The 19,162-nt window shown below is 40.1% G+C and overlaps 2 protein-coding genes across 4 annotated transcripts in view; both read left to right on the plus strand.

The window, feature by feature from the left end:
- The first annotated feature begins 1,591 nt into the window (after positions 1–1,591).
- MED7 (mediator complex subunit 7) lies at positions 1,592–8,297 on the plus strand. 3 transcript variants are annotated; one of them, XM_003981300.5, is made up of 2 exons: positions 1,592–1,748; positions 6,988–8,297. In XM_003981300.5, the coding sequence occupies exon 2, from the start codon at positions 7,005–7,007 to the stop codon at positions 7,704–7,706; it is 702 nt and encodes a 233-aa protein (XP_003981349.1). In that variant the 5' UTR covers positions 1,592–1,748; positions 6,988–7,004; the 3' UTR covers positions 7,707–8,297. The 3 variants fall into 3 exon arrangements, with proteins under 3 accessions (XP_003981349.1, XP_044892259.1, XP_019695412.1); XM_045036324.1 differs by lacking the exon at positions 1,592–1,748 and adding an exon at positions 1,832–1,853; XM_019839853.3 differs by lacking the exon at positions 1,592–1,748 and adding an exon at positions 2,327–2,527.
- Positions 8,298–15,356: 7,059 nt separating this feature from the next.
- HAVCR2 (hepatitis A virus cellular receptor 2) overlaps positions 15,357–19,162 on the plus strand; it is a 30,719-nt gene continuing 26,913 nt past the window's right edge. The window contains exon 1 of the mRNA XM_045036328.1: positions 15,357–16,139. The gene's annotated coding sequence lies outside the window, so the exon portion shown is untranslated. The remainder of the gene's footprint in view (positions 16,140–19,162) is intronic.

The raw sequence follows: 19,162 nt of genomic DNA on the forward strand, positions 1-19,162 counted from the left end.
TTGCCAAGGCCTGGATATCACCTGGATATTATCACCTGGATGAGATCCCACTAAGAAGTGAGAATGGAGTCCTGGGAAATTCAGAGGATCAAAGGTGCCAAATGTTGCTAAGGGCAGAGGAATATGAGGACTAAGAATGGCCACCATAGGCCCTGGTGTAGGCCACATTGGCCTTAGTCAGGGAGAAAGTCTGATTGGGGTGTGCCCACAAGTGAATGGATTTCTTCAACAAATACATTGATATGGGGGGACAACTGAGATAAGGAAGGCTATTACAAAGAAAACCACTGGCCCAATGTGGAGTCAGGTGTCACAGGACAGCAAACCAAGACTTAAATGCAGTTTCAACCTTTTCAAGAGTGGAATTTTGGTACGGTAATCCAATTAATCTGGAATTTTCTGGTCAGCACCAATGAGCTAATCTATCACATGGACCCTCTCCATTGTCCCCAGACTCCCAAAGAAAGATGAAGTAATCTTCACAATAAGGCTGCTGCTCTTCCCACTAAGGGAATGTGACCTTGCGTGAAACAATCCTCTCTTTTGCTAATAACTTCCTTGTACCAACCCTCTTTTGCATAAAAACTTTCCATTTTACACAAATATTTGGAGTTCTCCTTTACTTGCTAGATGGGATTCTGTCCAATTCATGAACATATTAATAAAGCCAATTAGATCTTTAAAATTTACTGGGTTGAATTTTTGTTACTTAACAGAACCTTTAGATTAAAAGGTAATTAAAAGAAACATCAGCCAGTCATGAAGGCTTATTGGATCCTGAAATAATTGGTATCCAAATAATGTCTTGATTCTGATGATTTTAAATAGTTACTAATTTATTTTTAGATGAAATAATGGTTCTGTGGTTATGGAAGAAAATAAGAGTCCATCTATTTTAGAGACGCATGTTGAAATGAAATAATGTCTAGATCTAATGGGTGGATGACCAGTGCACTGCTCTCTCTACACTTGTATATACTTGGAACCCCCTAATTTTGTAAAAAATGAAATCAAATAATCTTAAAGAGGTAAAGTTGAGAACTTTTATCAGAATAACAACCTTTTGTGTGTGTGTCCTATTTGCTCTTGTGAGATTCCCACAAACTTATAAATTTGTGACTTCTTATGAAAATAACCTCCAAAAGAATCTTTAACTGATATCTTTTTTAACCTGTTGATCTGTTACCTGGAAATATAATTAGATAAATGAAAACGTATGTGAATAGACAGTGAGGAAATGAAAATTGAGAATATGTTATTGATTCCCAATCGTGTTCACAAATATTTCCAGATTAAAAATTAATCATATAGAGTTCAACCACAATTTTTTAATGTTATTTTCGACGGTGCGGTTACAGTAGATACAATTTAAAAAAAATACCTGTTTATCTGCATTTTCTAACTTTTATATAAGGCACATGGATGAGTTAATTTCAGATGTTAAAAAAAAGGGAAAGAAAAGGGAAAAAAGGAATGGAGCTCCCAGCAGCTACTTTCACTGGCAAAAAGTACCAACACACTCTCCCCCACTCCTAAACCCGCAGGCAACTATATCACCGAACGGGGGGATATATGCGCAGGCGCATTAGCAAGCCGCTGGTCTGAGGCGGGACTAGGGCCTCGGCTAAAAGACAGAGCTTCCAGCCAATCAAGGGACAGTGTCAGTGGCGTCTTCCTGGAGGAGGTGGCCGGAAGCCGGATTTTGGTTGCGGAGGCGAAGGCGGCTCCAGTGTAAACCCTGGGCTGAGGTGAGTGGGCGGTGGCGGCTTGGGGCTCGATTCCGCGGGCATTTCTTCTTCCGGACCTCGGGGCTTCCTCTGGGCGGCCTGGGAATGGGGGAGGCCTGGCGCGGAGTATGTTCTGTCCCCTTCCTCTCCCGGGTCCCTCGGAGAGTGCGGCCTCGCTGCTGCTGGTGGGGAGCCGGGAGGAAGATACCCTGGGCCTGGCGGGCTCAGGGCTCCCTTCCTCCGTATGGGGACTGCAGGTTGGGAGACCAGAGTTCTAGGCCTTCGCCGCTGTTTTGCTAACCTGTGTGGCCTTGGAGACTCCTCTGGTCTCCGGCCTGTGTCATTTGAGAATGACCATCCCTGTATTATTTGCAGCTATTCCTCCTCCGGGAGGCGGTCCAATCGGCTGAGTTAAGGGGGAGTGTGTGTGTGTGTGTGTGTGGGGGGGGAGTTGGAGAAGGGAGGCGATCCCAAGCCTAATGGTCACATTCATCTAGAGAGGTTTATATTTTTATTTCTCAGAGAGCCTGAGTGTGCGCGGGGGAGGGGCAGGGACAGAGAGGGAGACACAGAATCCGAAGCAGGCTGCAGGTTCTGAGTTTGACGCGGGGCTGGAACACACCAACCGTGAGATCATGACCTGAGCCGGAGTCAGGCGCCCCTCATCTGGGGATGTTTTAAAAGCTACATTCCCGCGGTGCCATTCACAGTAGACGAAATGAATCATATGTCTGGGGGTGGGACCCTGGAATACCTTCCTTTTTTTGGTCAAGCCCCCAGCGTGGAGCAAACACTAGAAGGTGGTTCTTTTTTAAAATTTTCTTTTTTTTTTTTGAACGTTTATTTATGTTTGGGACAGAGAGAGACAGACCATGAACGGGGGAGGGGCAGAGAGAGAGGGAGACACAGAATCGGAAACAGGCTCCAGGCTCTGAGCCATCAGCCCAGAGCCTGACGCGGGGCTCGAACTCACGGACCGCGAGATCGTGACCTGGCTGAAGTCGGACGCTTAACCGACTGCGCCACCCAGGCGCCCCTAGAAGGTGGTTCTTAAATCTGATAACCGTGTGTAACGCTTGGCGCTGGTTTTACTAAAGACGTTGCCTTTGAAAAGTTCATTCTAGAGAAGTGATAGGGAAATAATAATAATGTCTGTAATATGTCAGGTTCCTTTTGTACATTTAGAAGATTCATCGTTTACTGATTTAAGAGAGCTGCTACTTTGCAGCTAAACGGACCGAGGATAAGAATTTCTGCTGTGCTTTTTGCTAGCCTTTTGATCTGGTGCAAACACTTCACCTCAATGAGACTCGGGATCTTCCTCTCGAAAATGAAACTGACAGTAGTACTTAACTCTTAGAATTGTTAGGAAGACTAAGGATATAAAACGTACCTGTCATGTGGTTGGCCTTTGGAGAACGGATTAAGTGGGGTGAAACCTGGGTGGTCTAAAATTGATTTTGAAGCACCAGATCAATGCTAATTCTGTAATTTTGGTAATAATTTTGTTATAAGGGAACATTCTTGTTTGAGGGGTATGCGGTAGAGTATTGGGGGAAACCAATAAGGCAATGAGGGAAAATGTTATTAACATTTGGAGAATCTGGGTGAAGAATATGGAAAGTTCTTTGTACTTTTCACACAACGTTCTGTAAGTCTGAATTTATATTTGTTTTTAAAAAGTTGATTATTACTGTTTGCAGCTATCATGTGTTGTAAGTGAAACAGTACACAGTGTCTTTTATTTTATTTTTTTAAGTTTATTTTTGAGAGAGAGAGAGAGAGACAGCATGAGCAGGGGAGGGGCAGAGAGAGAGAGGGAGACAGAATCCAAAACAGGCTCCAGGCTCTGAGCTGTCAGCACAGAGCCCCACGCGGGGCTCGAACTCACAAACCACAAGATCATGACCTGAGCCGAAATTGGATGTTTAACTGACTGAGCCACCCAGGCGCCCCCAGTACACAGTGTTTAGACACAGTGTTTATAACCTTCCAAGCCCGTGTAGTTTCACCCCTTTTTCCTTTAGGGCTGTCTTGTATTACATAGGAATATCTTATCCACCACTCATATTGATGAAGTCATGGATTATACTCTTCAAACAGTGCTGCATTAAACACCCTTAACACCCAAGTTTATGTACTTGTGCCAATATTTGCGTAGAATAAATTTTTAGAAGTAGAATTGTTGCTTCAGAGAATATCAGCATTTAAAATTTTGATACTGCCAAATTAAGTTCCAAATGTGTATGTTTCCTGTTACTTGTGTATGAGAATTGCCCCATATTCTCTTGGGTGGTACTGGCCCACCAGCCACGAGTGTTATGTGGTGGTTGTGAAGATGGCTTCTATGAGAACTGAGGTGGGTCCCCTCCACCCCAACAGGTTTCCCCGGGGCCAGAATAGCTAAGAGCTGCTTCTAAAACTGGGAGGGCACTGAAGAAATTGAGAGAAAGGAGAGTATGACTTCTGTGGAAGCCAGTGCCTGTCACATAGAAGGTGTTCTGATATTTGTTGAATGATGGGTTATTTGAAATCTTCATAGTCTGTTAGATGAAAATTCTTAAAATTTGCTTCTAAAAGTGTACTAGTCTGAATACTTTCCTGTCTTTATTCGGCATTTGCATTTTCCTTGTCCTCGTTTGTCTATTTTTCTGTTTTTTAAAAAACACAGGTTTTGAAAAATCTCATTCATTGGACTTTTATTGAGGGTCTTGTAATGCTGGAGGTAGAGCTGTGAACAAGACAGGCAGTTCCTGAAGTCCTAATGCTTTCCTTCTAGTGGGGGTGGAGTCAGAGAAAATATGTTTTTAAAAAGTCAAAATAAAATTGCTAGTATTTGCTCCTTTTTAGACTTGTGTTTTTCTCCCAGAAGAATGGGATTATTTTTAAATTTTGCTTATGATATATTTTCCAGTGTGGAATTTTTAGATTTATTTTTTGGTAGTTTGATCTGTTGGTCTTTTGTAGTAGCCTTAAAACTTGTAGTTAGTTATTGAGTTATTTTTTTTTTTTAATCTATTTTCCTTGATAGATTGTAAGCAACACTATAATGGAGGTAGTGTTTTTTGTTTATCATTGAAAGATAGTATGGTGTACTGTTTGAAGTCTTTAGGTTCTGGATCCTTCCTCTACTACTTGGTGACGTTATACAAGTGGTTCAACCTTTCTGAGCCACAATTGTCTCCTCTCCAAAACGGAAGCAGCTTTTCTCACAACCACGAGAAAAGTACTTATAACTATCTGGCACATAGTATGTCTCATATATTATCTGTTGTCATAATCATCATCCCTGGATACTCATTGTCCTAATCAGACAAACCGTAAACAACCAAAAGAGTGAATACACATTAAAGATGTTTGTACCTACTTCCAAATTCCCATTGATTTGGAGTTGTCTTGAAATGGATGAAGCTGTCAACAAATGCTTATGAAACTTCTGTGTACATGGTTGTGGATATAGAACTATGATAGAGAGTCCTTCCTCTTATGGAGCTTGTAGTTTGCTCAGGGAGAGAAATCAAATACCGGTTCAGAGAATAAAAGAAGGTAGGATCTGCTTTTGATGAATAATTAAGTAAGCTTTTCTTTAGAGGTGACATTTTAAGCTACTGCCTGAAGCAGGAAGAAAAGCATGTGGAAAGACTGAAAGAAGAGGTTATAGTTAATAGTATAGTATAGTTAAAGAATAGTGTAAAAATAGTAGATTAAAGACAGTTCTGCTAGGATATAGTGAAGGAGAAGGCATGTGGGATGAAAACAATTAATACTGGCTATTATGTGGAAGAACAGTAGTGAAAGCGGAAGGATCCTTGGGGGAAGCCATTATATCCCTGGCAAGAAGGAATGGTGGTTTGGCCAGAACTGATGAATTTGAGATAGTGAAGGTGTGGAGTCAGCAGGACTTGATAAATTTGTGATGGGGAGGAGAGGAGGTAATTCTTTTTTTGAATGCTTTATGAGACATTCAGAAGAAACTGAGGCAGTCTCCATTGGAGGTAGAAAGTACAGAGTCCTAAATCATAGACCAGGGTTTCTCCACTTTGGCACAATATATTGATATTTGGGGATGGATAGTTCTTTGTTGGGGGCTGTCATGTAAGGGTTTAGCAGCATCCCTGGCCTCTACCCATTAGATGCCAGTAGCACTCTATCCCCCAGTTGTGACAAGTAAAAATGTCTCCAGATTTTGCCATATGTCTCCTAGTGGGCAAAATTGACCTTGGTTGAGAACCAGTGGTAGAATTGGTGTTTAAGGCTGTAGAATTGACTGAGATTACGCAAGGGAGACTGTAAAGCAGAGGTCTAAAACTGCAGACCACGAAGATTGTTGTAGATAAATTCTTTTTGACCCCACAGAACTTGACAATTTCTGGACTTAGTTACCACTATTTAAAAATCGAGACATTCTGCATAAAATCTGGATTTTTGCCCTCGTTTCAGAAATCAGGAAACTGAGGAACAATGATTTTTCATTCCCACATGAAATCTAATGGCTGGAGGCTTTAAGATCTGGCTGGCATGCATGTGCTTAATTCATCTGAATCCTTGCCCCAGAGTGCTTCACTGTTTTCGTTGCTTGCCTTTTCCCTTCGGCACTTGAGTTTGTGATGCCCTAGTTTAGAGTGAGAAGAGGGCCCCAGAGCAACCCTCTGAGGCATGCCAACATTAAAATTTGGGTGGAGTAGAGGCAGTGAAGGAGCTAGACAGGGAGTGGCCAGTGAGGTAGGAGAGAAACATAAATGTAGGCTCACAGAAGCCAAGGGAGAAGGGAAGTGTGGTGAAAAAGAAGAAAATGCTGAAGAATCATTGAGTAAAATCACCTTTGAAAAATATCCATTGGATTTGCTTGTTTGGTGATTGCTGATGACCTTGATGAATGGTTTTTGTGGAGTTAGTAGGTTGAGGCCAAATTGGATAATGACAAAAATGAATATGCAGCATATGTAATTTGGCTGTAGAGAGGAGTAGAGAAATGGAATAACTGGTGAGGAATCCAGATTTTATTTAAAGATGCAAATATACTACACATTTTTTGTGCTGATGAAAACCTTAAGCAAAGAAGGAAAAATTATCGGATGATTGAAGATATAATGCTAATTAGAAAAAGATGGCAGTCTTACCCTGTTGTTCTAGAAACTAAGGAGATCATTTTGTCCTGGGCCCCAAACTGCCAAGGAAAAAAAAGGAAAATACTCTGTAGTATACAATGTGACAGGTTTGTTTTGTAGCTCTACTCTAAATTTTTGGTTTATTTCCATAGATTTTTGATCTTCCGCAATGGGTGAGCCACAACAAGTGAGTGCCCTTCCGCCACCTCCAATGCAGTACATCAAGGAATATACAGATGAAAATATTCAGGAAGGCCTAGCTCCCAAGCCTCCACCTCCAATAAAAGACAGTTATATGATGTTTGGCAATCAGTTCCAATGTGACGATCTTATCATTCGCCCTTTAGAAAGTCAGGGCATCGAACGACTTCATCCTATGCAGTTTGATCACAAGAAAGAACTGAGAAAACTCAATATGTCTATTCTTATTAATTTCTTAGACCTCTTAGATATCTTGATAAGAAGCCCTGGGAGTATAAAACGAGAAGAGAAGCTAGAAGATCTTAAGCTGCTTTTTGTGCATGTGCATCATCTCATAAATGAATACCGACCCCACCAAGCAAGAGAAACATTGAGAGTCATGATGGAGGTGCAGAAACGTCAACGCCTTGAAACAGCTGAACGGTTTCAAAAGCACTTGGAGCGAGTCATTGAGATGATTCAGAATTGCTTGGCTTCTTTGCCTGATGATTTGCCCCATTCAGAAGCAGGGATGAGAGTAAAAACTGAACCAATGGATGCTGATGATAGCAACAATTGTACTGGACAGAATGAACAGCAAAGAGAAAATTCAGGTCATAGGAGAGACCAGATTATAGAGAAAGATGCTGCCTTGTGTGTCCTCATTGATGAAATGAATGAAAGACCATGAAGGACGTTTCTTCTTTTTTTTTCTTTTCCCTTTTCAGTAAATGGCGTATATTGGTTAATTTGCTCTTGGAGAGTCTTAAAAGAGGTATATCTAGAAGTCATGTAAATGGCTTGACTCCAGCCTTATCAATCATGAGATGTCACAGGCCATTTCACTTTATGACAAACATAGGCAAATGAGTATGCATACAGTAAGGGTAATCGCCTTAAAAAGCAGAGTGCTGCAGTTGTGTGAAACATTCCTGGTTTTGGAGTTGCGTAGAATGTTGGAGATATCCTCAGTAATAGCAGGCCTTCATCTTTGAAAAGTAGATTTGTCATTTGCTTTAAGAATGATCGATAAATAAAGGATAACAAGCTGAATAAATGTGAAATTCTAAAATCTTTAGATTTATTTTACTTAATCTCTAAAAAAGTAGTATAACATGCTAAAAGAGAGGAACCCCATAGAGTTATAAAACAGCAGTTTTGTGTTTCCTCTCTACTGCTTCTGTAAACACACTATCTGAGCTACTTGACCCTACCCTGGATAGGTCTCAAAATTTTTTTCTACTCAGATAATAAATCCTTTGATCACTTTTAGTTACAAACATTCATTTTTGTAAGTGTCTAATTAGCTATGCATTTTCCTTAAAGCTATGCTCAAGACTTGATAAGGCTGGAAGCCTGCATTGGGAAGGGGATTTGATAGCAGAGACTATTGGATTGTGTGCTGGAGATTCTTGTTCCCTTAAGATGTGGCTGCCCTGCCAGGGTCTACATTTTTTCACTCCTCTTGGGTCTACACATGGGACTAAGTTCTTAGCAATGGAGTATGGATACAAAAATTCAGGCCATTTCCATAAAAATTTCTTGGCGTGTTCCTCCATTCCCTTCTCATCTGCTGGTTGGATGGCTGCACCTAGGATGACTGTGGAAGCCACTTGAAGATGATAAAGGTTCAGTCAGTTGGGTCTTTGAGTGACTAGGACTAAGCCCTTCTTTTCTTATCCACCCACCCACCCTAGTTGATTTGACCAGGAGCAAGAAGTCAGCTTGTTTTGAGCACTGAGATTTTATTTCTGCACTTTTCTGCCCTCCACCCTCTTTTCCACCAGGGGCTTGGTGGAGAATCTTCTTTGTTTCTGAAGTTCTCTGCTGGTCTTTCTTTTTATGTAGGCCAGCGGTTCTCAAAGTGTTGTCTAGCAGCATTACATCACTTGGGTACTTGTTAGAAATGCAGATTCTCAGGCCTCACCCTAAATCTACTAAATCAAACTCCATGGGTAGGGTCCAAAAAGCTGTGGTCTAAAAAGCTCTCAGGTTCTCATACACACTCAAGCTTAAGAATCACTGATAAAGGTAGTGCTTTTTCCCAGGTGTCCCCTTTGGGTCTTTCCTCAGTTCTCGGTTTCCAGTATATCACCCTTCAGGGATTTGCTCCATGAAGGTTTCTAGTGCTAGAACTGGCAAAGTCCAGTTTAATGTAGCCACAGGCCTATTCTGTATGTGAAACATTCATGCATCTTTTTTTTAAAAAATCTTGGGAATGTAGACTGTTGCCAAATAGATACTTCTCTGTTAGGCAGCTAGTTGGCCAGTCTAATTTTTTTTTTTTTTCCTGTTATGTGTTTGGTATAGATGTTTGGGCTCAGGGAACACAGTCCAGGCTCTTTAAAGCTTAAATTGAAGTGCATAACACTTGAGCAACTCTCCAAAGAAATCTTCCTTTGACCTCAACCTTTTGTTAACCTTGCAGATGTTGGGCCAAGAGGTACTAAACCAATTTTGGCTTGCTTTGCAATTGTTTGCATGGAAAAAACTAAATGAGTCTCATAACATTACAAGAGTCACAACATCATTTGTATGAGGGTGTGTGTGTGTGTGTGTGTGTGTGTGTGTGTGTGTGTGTGTGTTTAGGGAGGATTAGGGATTAAAATTCCATGAGGAATCTTAAATTCTGACTTTGGAGGATCTGATCTTGCAGGTCTAGGTGGCACCTGACCAAAACTCTTAAATTAGAGTTCTAATGTGAACTGCAATTACAATGAGATGAAGGAGCAGTGGTGATCTGATAACTGTTACAAGGTTAAAAGTTAATACAGTCTTTCAATCTTGTGAGGGTCAAAATATATCTCTGCATTCCTAGTTATAATGAATATTCCTGATAGACTGATTCCTCAAAGTGAGATATCTGCGATAGCCTGGCACTTCTTGAAATTACTGATGTCCAGACCACAGAGATTCTGATTTCATTGTTCTGGAGTGGGCCTTGGGCACTGGTTTTAAGAAATCTAGATGACTTAACTGTGTAGTGGGCTAAAGGAATATTGTATTTGTACTCTGCTCTAGCTAGTTGAAGCAAAATGACAAACTTTTGAAATGATAACTGTGCTGTTATATGATGAAAGGATAAATTGACCATCCAAACTATTAACAGGACTAGGAAGGGGTCCAGAGCATCTGACTCAAACTCCATTCAGATCCCTTTATTATTTCTCCTGTATGGTTTCTTTCTGTTAGCTTCATTCTCTTTACAAACCAGCCTTTTTATGAATGGATGGAAAACATGGCTGCTAACAGCTCCCAAGTGTTAAGTCTTTCTGCCCCACTGCCTGAAAAAAGGAGGACTAATTAACCAGTCCAGAGAGGGAATTAGGGGTGGCATTCCTGATCCCAGCTGGGGCCTGAATCCTGTAAGAATTTGGCAGTCCCCAAGATGTCCACGTATGGAAGATAGTCTACCTCTTGAGAAAGGAGGTGCTGAGTTGATCATACTGTAGATACCCACTACAAATTGAGCACATGTAAGTTTTTGATAAAAATAAACAGGTTGTATCTTAACTAAATAGAATTTAAGTAAAAATTTGAAAATAAAGGGAAAAAAATAAATAGGTTGTGTTAATTTATATTCCCAATCCCTCTCCTCCCCATCATTTGTTAATTGTCTTCATTTAGTGAAAAATGTGGCCCTCTGCCTGACACTGGTCTAGTTACTAGGGAAATGGAGAGTGGGGAGGAAAATGAAAGATGAGCAAGAAAACAAATGTGTTTTAACTTTCTGGCCATTACAACACTCAGAAGAATCTTCTAATTTTATTCCTATTGCTTGCTAAAAATTCCTTGTCCATGTTATCTTTTCAAATTATGTTTACATGTGCACATTTGTTAAGGGCTTTGGAAGGAAGCTTCAACTGTGTTGTGCTGTGTTTCTGAGAAAAGGTCTGTGCTAGATTCTGAGGTCACTGGGAACACCAAATAGAAGTGTCTCATGAGGAAATAAAAAGCATGATTTGGGTGAAAAAGGCTATTAATGCCTGCAGCATAGGGAAGAGTTTGGAGCTGGAGAAGCACATGGAGGGCAGATTATAGGCTTTAGGTAAAGGGAAGGAGTTTGTTTTTCCCTAAATAAGAATGGAAATCAATAACAACTGTTGAGAGATCTTTGCTAACACTGCTCTAATCACTTTACGTACATATATTCATTTTATTCTCGCAACATCCCAATGAAATCAGTATGATTTTTTTTTCAATATGTGAAATTTATTGTCAAATTGGTTTCCATACAATACCCAGTGCTCATCCCAAAATGTGCCCTCCTCAATACCCATCACCCACCCTCCCCTCCCTCCCACCCCCCATCAACCCTCAGTTCTCAGTTTTTAAGAGTCTCTCATGCTTTGGCTCTCTCCAACTCTAACCTCTTTTTTTTTTTTTTTTCTTCCCCTCCCCCATGGGTTTCTGTTAAGTTTCTCAGGATCCACATAAGAGTGAAAACATCAGTATGATTTTTATATCCATTACAGATGAGGAAGCAGAGGTTCAGAGAGCTTATGTAATTTACCCAAGGTCACCAAGCTAGTGGGTAGCAGAACCAGGATTGAAACCTAGTTTCAAAACCTAAACACTCAACCTCCATACTTTAGCACCTTCCTACTGCATCATATAATTAATAAGTCATCGTGGATCCTAGAATGGAATCCCATATTTTGATCCTAAAGTCCATACTCTCAGAGACTACACGATCCTGGGCTGAGGGAGGAACAGATCTGTAGATGGAAATTAGTGTTAAGGCATTTATGTCTTAGACCTCCATAGGTATCTTAAGGAGATACTGTGCTTATAGGGCTAATGTTCCATAAAAACCACTCTTGGCAGGTATTCTGCCACTTTATGAAACTGAGGATCAGTTTTGTGGCTTGCCCAGGTGGTGTATCTAAATTAGAATCTGGGTCAGGGTTGACAAACTTTTTCTGTAAACACCGGTTAGTAAATACTTCAGCCATTGAAGACTGTAAGGTCTGTCACAACTACTGAATTATTGTGGTACAAAAGCAGCCATAGACCATACCTGAGTAAATGAACGTGGCTATGTTCCAATACAACTTTATAGGCACTGAAACTTGAATTTAATAATTTTCACGTTATGAAACATTCTTTTGATTTTTTAAAACCATTTAAACATATAAAATAATCCTTAGCTTGTGGCCTGTACAAAAACAGGCCACTGACTGAATTTGGCCTATGGGCTATGATCTGGGTGGTTGGATTCAAAACCCTAGAGTGTGTGCACAAAACCACAAAAAAATCACAGAAATAAAAATTATAGAATTATTCTAAGGCCTAAATAAGATTATGGCTACAAACCACTTGGCACAATTTCTGGTATTTAGGAATCTATCCAAGGTCAGTTAATATCTTCCCTGATAAGACTTTTGTCTTCACGTGGCATTTAGATTCAGATCGAAGAACTGTTCTCAAATTGCAATGCAATGAGTCTAACAGTAAGTGGCACTCTTCCCTTGAGTTCAGAAGCTGCAACCAGGGAGAAGGCTAGAGATGCTCAGTGCTAATGATACTGAGCTTTGTTTTTAATTCAACAAGTGAAACTCGTTGCCTGTGCCTCTGGCCTACAAAATCTTTTCTCATGGAGAGAACAGGGTGTGAATTTTTCAAAATAATCAGTATTATGTTGTGAATACAAGTCTTGTATTCAGAGCCTTGCTCTCCTGGACAAGACCTGGGGAAGGCCTCAGGCACTGTTGGTTAGCACTGAGTGAATGATGACAAGATGTTTCTTACATTTGCTTAACACACAAGACCAAGGTCTGTGAAGCTGCTGGTTCCCTGTCTACCACTAGGTTTGGAATAAGGGAAGACATTCAAAGGATGGGACTCAGGTGGGGAGGTGTATGGCTGGGCTGATCAGGAATGCATTGTATCAGAACTACAAGGAAAGATGTCTTTTGCCTCTTTATTGACTTTCCCATTCATTCATTCATTCATTCGACCAACATGAGGATCTGCTATGAATACCATGCAACTGTTAGGAACTGTTAAGAATGAGAATACTGACATGGAAAGATATTCTGGATATGATAAAATCAGGTTAAGATGTGTAGTCTGAGTTCATATTTGTGTCTATCAGTGGATAGCCAAATTGGAAAAATAAAAATGATCTTATGGATGAATAAATTGAGACTGAAGAATGTAACTTACTATACACTAAGGACATTTCAACTAGCAATGAGAAAATTAAAATTCAGGTTTAAAAGAGAAGAGAATGAGCAAGGCATGGTAGAATTGGGGCCCTACTAATTACTAGCTCTGTAGCCTTGGTTGACACTCAATTTTCTTAACTATGATAATTCTAGCACCCATCTCCTAGGGTAGGTAGTGTTAATGCAGAAAGTGAAAGAGAAGACCTATTCCAATTCTTTCTGAAACTCGTTTGTCCCCAAGCAACATAGTCCATTAGGTCTCAGGCTTGCTAATCAATCTGTGCAGAAATATCTGATCTGGGAGGGCTGAGATGGTGCCTGCTTGAGTGGTGCATGAGCCTGGGCTCTAAGCCACTGCTCCTTTAGGAGAAAGTGATAAAAATAAAAAAGAGGAAGGCACAAATAATAGCAGAAATGAAAAAGGAGAATTCCTATAGATTTTATAAACAGTATGAAATAATACGAAAATATTAGGTGTGAAAATCTAGACAAAATGGACAAATTCTTATAAAATTACCAATTTTGCTTAAGAATAGAAAACTTGAATAGAAAAAAATCTTAATGATTTTTTTTTTTTTAAAGAAACCAGTAGTCAAAATCTCATAAAACTTTAAGTTCAAATAGCTTTGCTGGCAAGTTCTATCAAGCATTGCCAGAAAAACAAAACAAAACAAACTTATTTTATACAGACTCTTCCAGAGAATAGATAAGGGGAACATTTTATAAGAATAGCATAAACAAAATATCAGTACATTCAACCTAGGAATATACAAAAATAAAAAAGTAATGTTTATTTTAGGAATGTAGAATAGAAAATTAATGTAGTCTGACACAATAGTAGATTAAAGGAGAAAAATCACTGAATCATCTCAACTGATGCACAAAAGGCATTTATAAAATTTAGTATCCATTCACGAAAAAAGAAAAGTCTCTTGGATATTTAGAAATGGAGGAGAACTTCGCCAACATAATAAACAGTAGCTCCATAAAACTACACCATAATACATACCCAAGTTGGAAGCTGAAACCTTTTCTTTAAGAGCTAGAATGAAACAGGATGCCTGCTATCAAAATTTCTGTTAAATTTGAACTAGATTCCCTATCCAGCATGGCAAGGAAAAAAAATGTAGGATTGAAAATGAAGACACTAAACTGGCATTATTTGCAAGAAATATGACTATCTATACAGAAAATGCAATATAATCTATAGATAATTTATTAATAAGATAATTTACTGGTTGGAGGAAAAAAAAATTCTAAAATAGAGTGCATTTCAGAATACCAGAAACAAACAACATAAAAACTTAAAAACAAGATACTATGTAAAATAGTATCAATAATATAAAGTACCTAGAAGAAAATCAAGGTACCAGTTGAAGACCTCTATGGAGAAAAGTTAAAAATTTTATTAAGGGAAAAATTAAAGAAAATCTAGATAGATAAAACATGTTTATGGACTGGAACACTCAATATTGTAAAGAGGCCAAATTTATTCCACAAAGTGGGAATATTTATTTATAACAGATATTTATTTATAACAGATTAAATCAGGAGGACTGGTATCCAAAATATGTAAATTATTCATATAATTTGATAGGCAAAAAATTGAGAAACCCAACAGAAAAATGGGCAAAATAAATATTTGTCCTCTTAGCACTCTCCAAATCCAAATGTTTCACAAACAAAAGAAAAGGTACTTTATTAACCTCTCTAGTAAAGAAGAAAATGCAAATTAAAGCCACAGTGAGAAGCTATCATATCCTTTAGCAGTTTGGGGAAAAAAAAATCTGGCAATGCTAAGTGTTGGTGAGGATACATAATAAGATAAATTCTTATATACTGCTTGGAGATGTCTTGGGAAACAGGCATCTAATAAGGTCCAAAATGTATATCCCCTCTTACCCAGTAATTCCACTCAGAAATATACTCCAGAGAAGGTTCTGTATGTGTGCATCAGGATTTGAGTACGAGAATGTCCAGGGTGGCATTGTTAGTGATAACTGAAACAGAAGATGAAGTGCTCATCTAAAATAAAATGAACAAATAATTTTTTTATGTTTTTATTTATTTTTTGAGAGGGAGAGAAACAGAGAGAGAGAGAGAGAGAGAATGCAAGTAAGAGAAGGGCAGAGAGAGAGGGAGACACAGAATCGGAAGCAGGCTCCAGGCTCTGAGCTGTCAGCACAGAGCCCAACATGGGCCTTGAGCTCATGAACCGTGAGATCATGACCTGAGACAAAGTCAGATGCTTAACCAACTGAGCCACCCAGGCGCCAAAAAATGAACATATAATTTGGGACATATCCATTCCCAGAAAAATATCCAGTAATAAACAACCCATAGGAATACACAACAGCATGAACTAACCTCATGAATACATTGTTGAGTGAAAGAAGCAAAACACAAAAACTTGCAGATGATGTGATATCATTCATATGATGTTAAAAAACAAGCAAAACCATACATATAATTTTGGAATGCAAACACAGGTGGTAAAACCGCAAAATAAACCAAATGATTATTGCAAGGTTTAGAATAGTAATTATCTGTAGGAGAGGAGGAAGATTTTGTGATCAGGAAAAGACATACGAGCTCGGAATGGGTGTCAGCAGGACTTGAGGAGATTGGGAGTGTTTTCCCTTTTGTTTTGAGTCCTGGTTGAGTGTTTGCTTTATAAACATCTGTACCCTATAAATTTATATGTGCAATGTTTTATATATCTGTCATATTTTCCACCAGACAGCAGTTTAACCTCAAAACCATGTTGTGACATCATCATGCACCCATTGTCTTGGAAAAAATTAAAAAGTCTGACGGAACTGTTACTGGCAAGATATGGAGCATCGTAAGAGTTCTCCCTGGCAGTGAGAATGTAAAGTGGAGTAAGCGCTTTGGAAAACTTCTCACCCACAGTCCTGTAAAGTGGATGCCTATGAAAACAGAAAAATGACAAAGTAGGTCAGGGACCAAGAGGGAAAGTAGGAGAAGGGGAGGGGAGGGGAGGGGAGGGGAGGGGAGGGGAGGGGAGGGGACGGGAGAGGGGGAGAAGGGGAGGGGAGGGGAAGGGGAGGGGAGGGGAGGGAGAAAAAAAAAAGAAAGAGACCTCATGGGATTGATGAGGAGTATGTGGCTTGAACTGAGCAGTTCAATTAGCTTGACAATCTGCACCTGAAGTAAAAGACTAATAATTAAAGACCAGAAAGAAGTGGCACCACACTGGAGATGTGCTCAGGACGAGTGACCATTCATGCAGCTCCCCACACCAGAGTGGTCTCTGGAGGAAGTAGTGGGATCTGCATTTTCATGAGGAGACCGCAGGTAGGAGCTCCCACAGTGACTCATACAGAGTTCAATGGAATTTTCTTGACGGTAGACCCCCTTTCATTTCTCAGTTTCGTCACTGGGAGTCTCGCTGAGTTATTAAGGTACATTATTTTGCACCGCTCCCCACTTCCTCTGCTCTGAAGAGTTTGGTTATGTGGGCAGGGGCAGCATTAACTTCCCTCTGGAGTTACTTGCTGAGTAAGTGTTGCGATATCTCAGAATGCTGACTTGTCCTTGCTGGGCCATGGTTTTCTATGCTGTGCGCACTGGAGAGGGCTCTAAACTGCTTCTTGCCTTGGTTTGAGAGTGACCTTCAGCTTAATCTCACTGGCATCCATCTATAGTCGCTAAATATAAAAACTGTCTATAAACATGAAAGCTCTTTATCATCTTCCCAGCATTGTGAAGAGCATGTCCTTGTAAGTTCAAAAGCACTTGATTAGTAAAATGCCAGGGTTTTTTTTTGCAAGAAAAAGAACCATGCTCATTTGGAAGGTAGGTTTCCTTTTCCCAGCTCTCCACACCACCTATTTCTGGGCGAGTGTCTGTACTGGACATTTTCTTTGGCTGCTCAGCATCCATTTTCCCTTTTGGAATGCACCACACTTTTTCTTTAGGGGAACCACCTTCTTTCACTTTGAGAACACAAGGTTTGGGGATGTGACCCAGGCTCAACCCAATTAGTCCTTTGTGACCCTGTGGACACAGAGAGTTCAGGAATGAGTTGGTGACCCAATGTGAGCCTTTGAGGGAATGTGAATCACTGGACCTGTGTGAGAACAGCCAAGAGACGTTCTTGGTATGTGGCCATGTGCTCTGCAGGTGCAGTGGAGGGACACCATCTAGAATCTGAGGAAGGAGCCAAAAATGGAGGCAGCTAGAAGTAGGTCCCCAGTGACCTCACTGAGGCCATTGAGTCAAGTCTGCCTGAAGCTAAACTTTTCAATAATGTCAGTCAATAAACTGACTTCATAGTTTAAGCTAGTTAGTTGGGTTTTCTGTCAGCTGGTGAGAGAAGAAGGGTTTATTGGCATCAGAACAGCATTAAGATCAGCATGAGAGGTGTTCTGTAGCAAGGGAGAAAATCATTTGTCTTGTAAAAGGATCATTATCCCGAAGACCCTGAAGGATCTGGGGTTCCCTCCAGGGATGCCCGGGATCTTTGGTCTGAAGTAACCCTCTCAGTGCTGGGGTGGGGAGGGCAATGCTGAAAGCAACCTGATGCAAATCAGTGTACCGAGACCACAAACATAAAAGTAAAATAAAAATAAAAGGACTTTCGTCTGAGGTAAAGTCTACAAACTGATAGGCAGTCTATATATATTTAGGTATAAAGACATCTTTTGTGGGGCGCCCAGGTGGCTCAATCAGTTGAGCATCCGACTTCAGCTCAGGTTATGATTTCAGAGTTCGTGAGTTCAAGCTCTGCATCAGGCTCTGTGCTGACAGCTCAGAGCCTGGAGCCTGCTTCGGATTCTGTGTCTCTCTTGCTTTCTGCCCCTCCCCTGCTCATGCTCTGTCTCTCTCTCTCTCTCTCTCTCTCTCCCTCTCCCTCTCCCTCTCTCTCTCTCCCTCTCCCTCTCCCTCTCCCTCTCCCTCTCCCTCTCCCTCTCCCTCTCCCTCTCCCTCCCTCTCTCTCTCTCTCTCAAAAATGAATAAATATTAAAAAATATATTTTTTAAAAAAGGAAATGTTTTGTACCTTCTCCTAGATCGCTTTGTGTTCATGATGTTCCTAATTGTTTATGAGTGAGACTTTCTTTCTGGTGATATACTCACAAGATGTACTCACATGAACATGCTTGTATACAGTTTTTAAAGTTTATTTTGAGAGAGAGAGAGAACACGCAAAAGCAGGGGAGGGGCAGAGAGAGAGGGAGAGAGAGAGAATCCCAAGCAGGCTCTATACTGTCAGTGCAGATCCCAATGCTTGAACCCATGAACCGTGAGGTCGTGACCTGAGCTGAAGTCGAGTCGGGCACTTAATTGACTGAGCCACCTAGGTGCCCCGATCATGTTTGTATATTAGAGACACATAGAAAAATATCTGAAAGGAGATCCATTATGTTGACAGGGGGTATTTTGTGAAACTGAGATTATGGCATTTTTTTATCTATCTATCCATCTTGCCATCTATCTATCTATCTATCTGTCTTCTTATTTTATTTTTTTCAGAATTATCTACAGTAACCATAACTTATATAATAAAAAAGTTTTCAAGTACTATACAGACACACAGGTTTACAAGTACTTTTATTTAATTATTTAAGTTTTATTTAAATTCCAGTCCATTAACGTACAGTGTAGTGTTAGTTTCAAGTGTACAATATAGTGACTCAGCAATTCCATATAGTACCTGGTGCTCATCACAAGTACTGTCCTTAATCCCCATCACCTATTTCAGCCATCCCCCACTGACCTCCGCTCTGGTAACCATCAGTTTGTTCTCTAGAGTTAGGAGTGTGTTTCTCTCTCTCTCTTCTCCTTTGCTCGTTTGTTTTGTTTCTTAAATTCCACACATGAGTGAAATCATATGGTATGATTTGTCATGTGACTGACTTATTTCCAACAAGCACTTTTAAAGAGAAGTCACATGAGTTGCAGTTTGGAAGTCAGAAGATCTAGCTCAAGATTTCTTCACTTCTTACCCTTAA

This window comes from Felis catus, chromosome A1 (assembly GCF_018350175.1).
Source record: "Felis catus isolate Fca126 chromosome A1, F.catus_Fca126_mat1.0, whole genome shotgun sequence".
NCBI classification, from domain to species: domain Eukaryota; kingdom Metazoa; phylum Chordata; class Mammalia; order Carnivora; family Felidae; genus Felis; species Felis catus.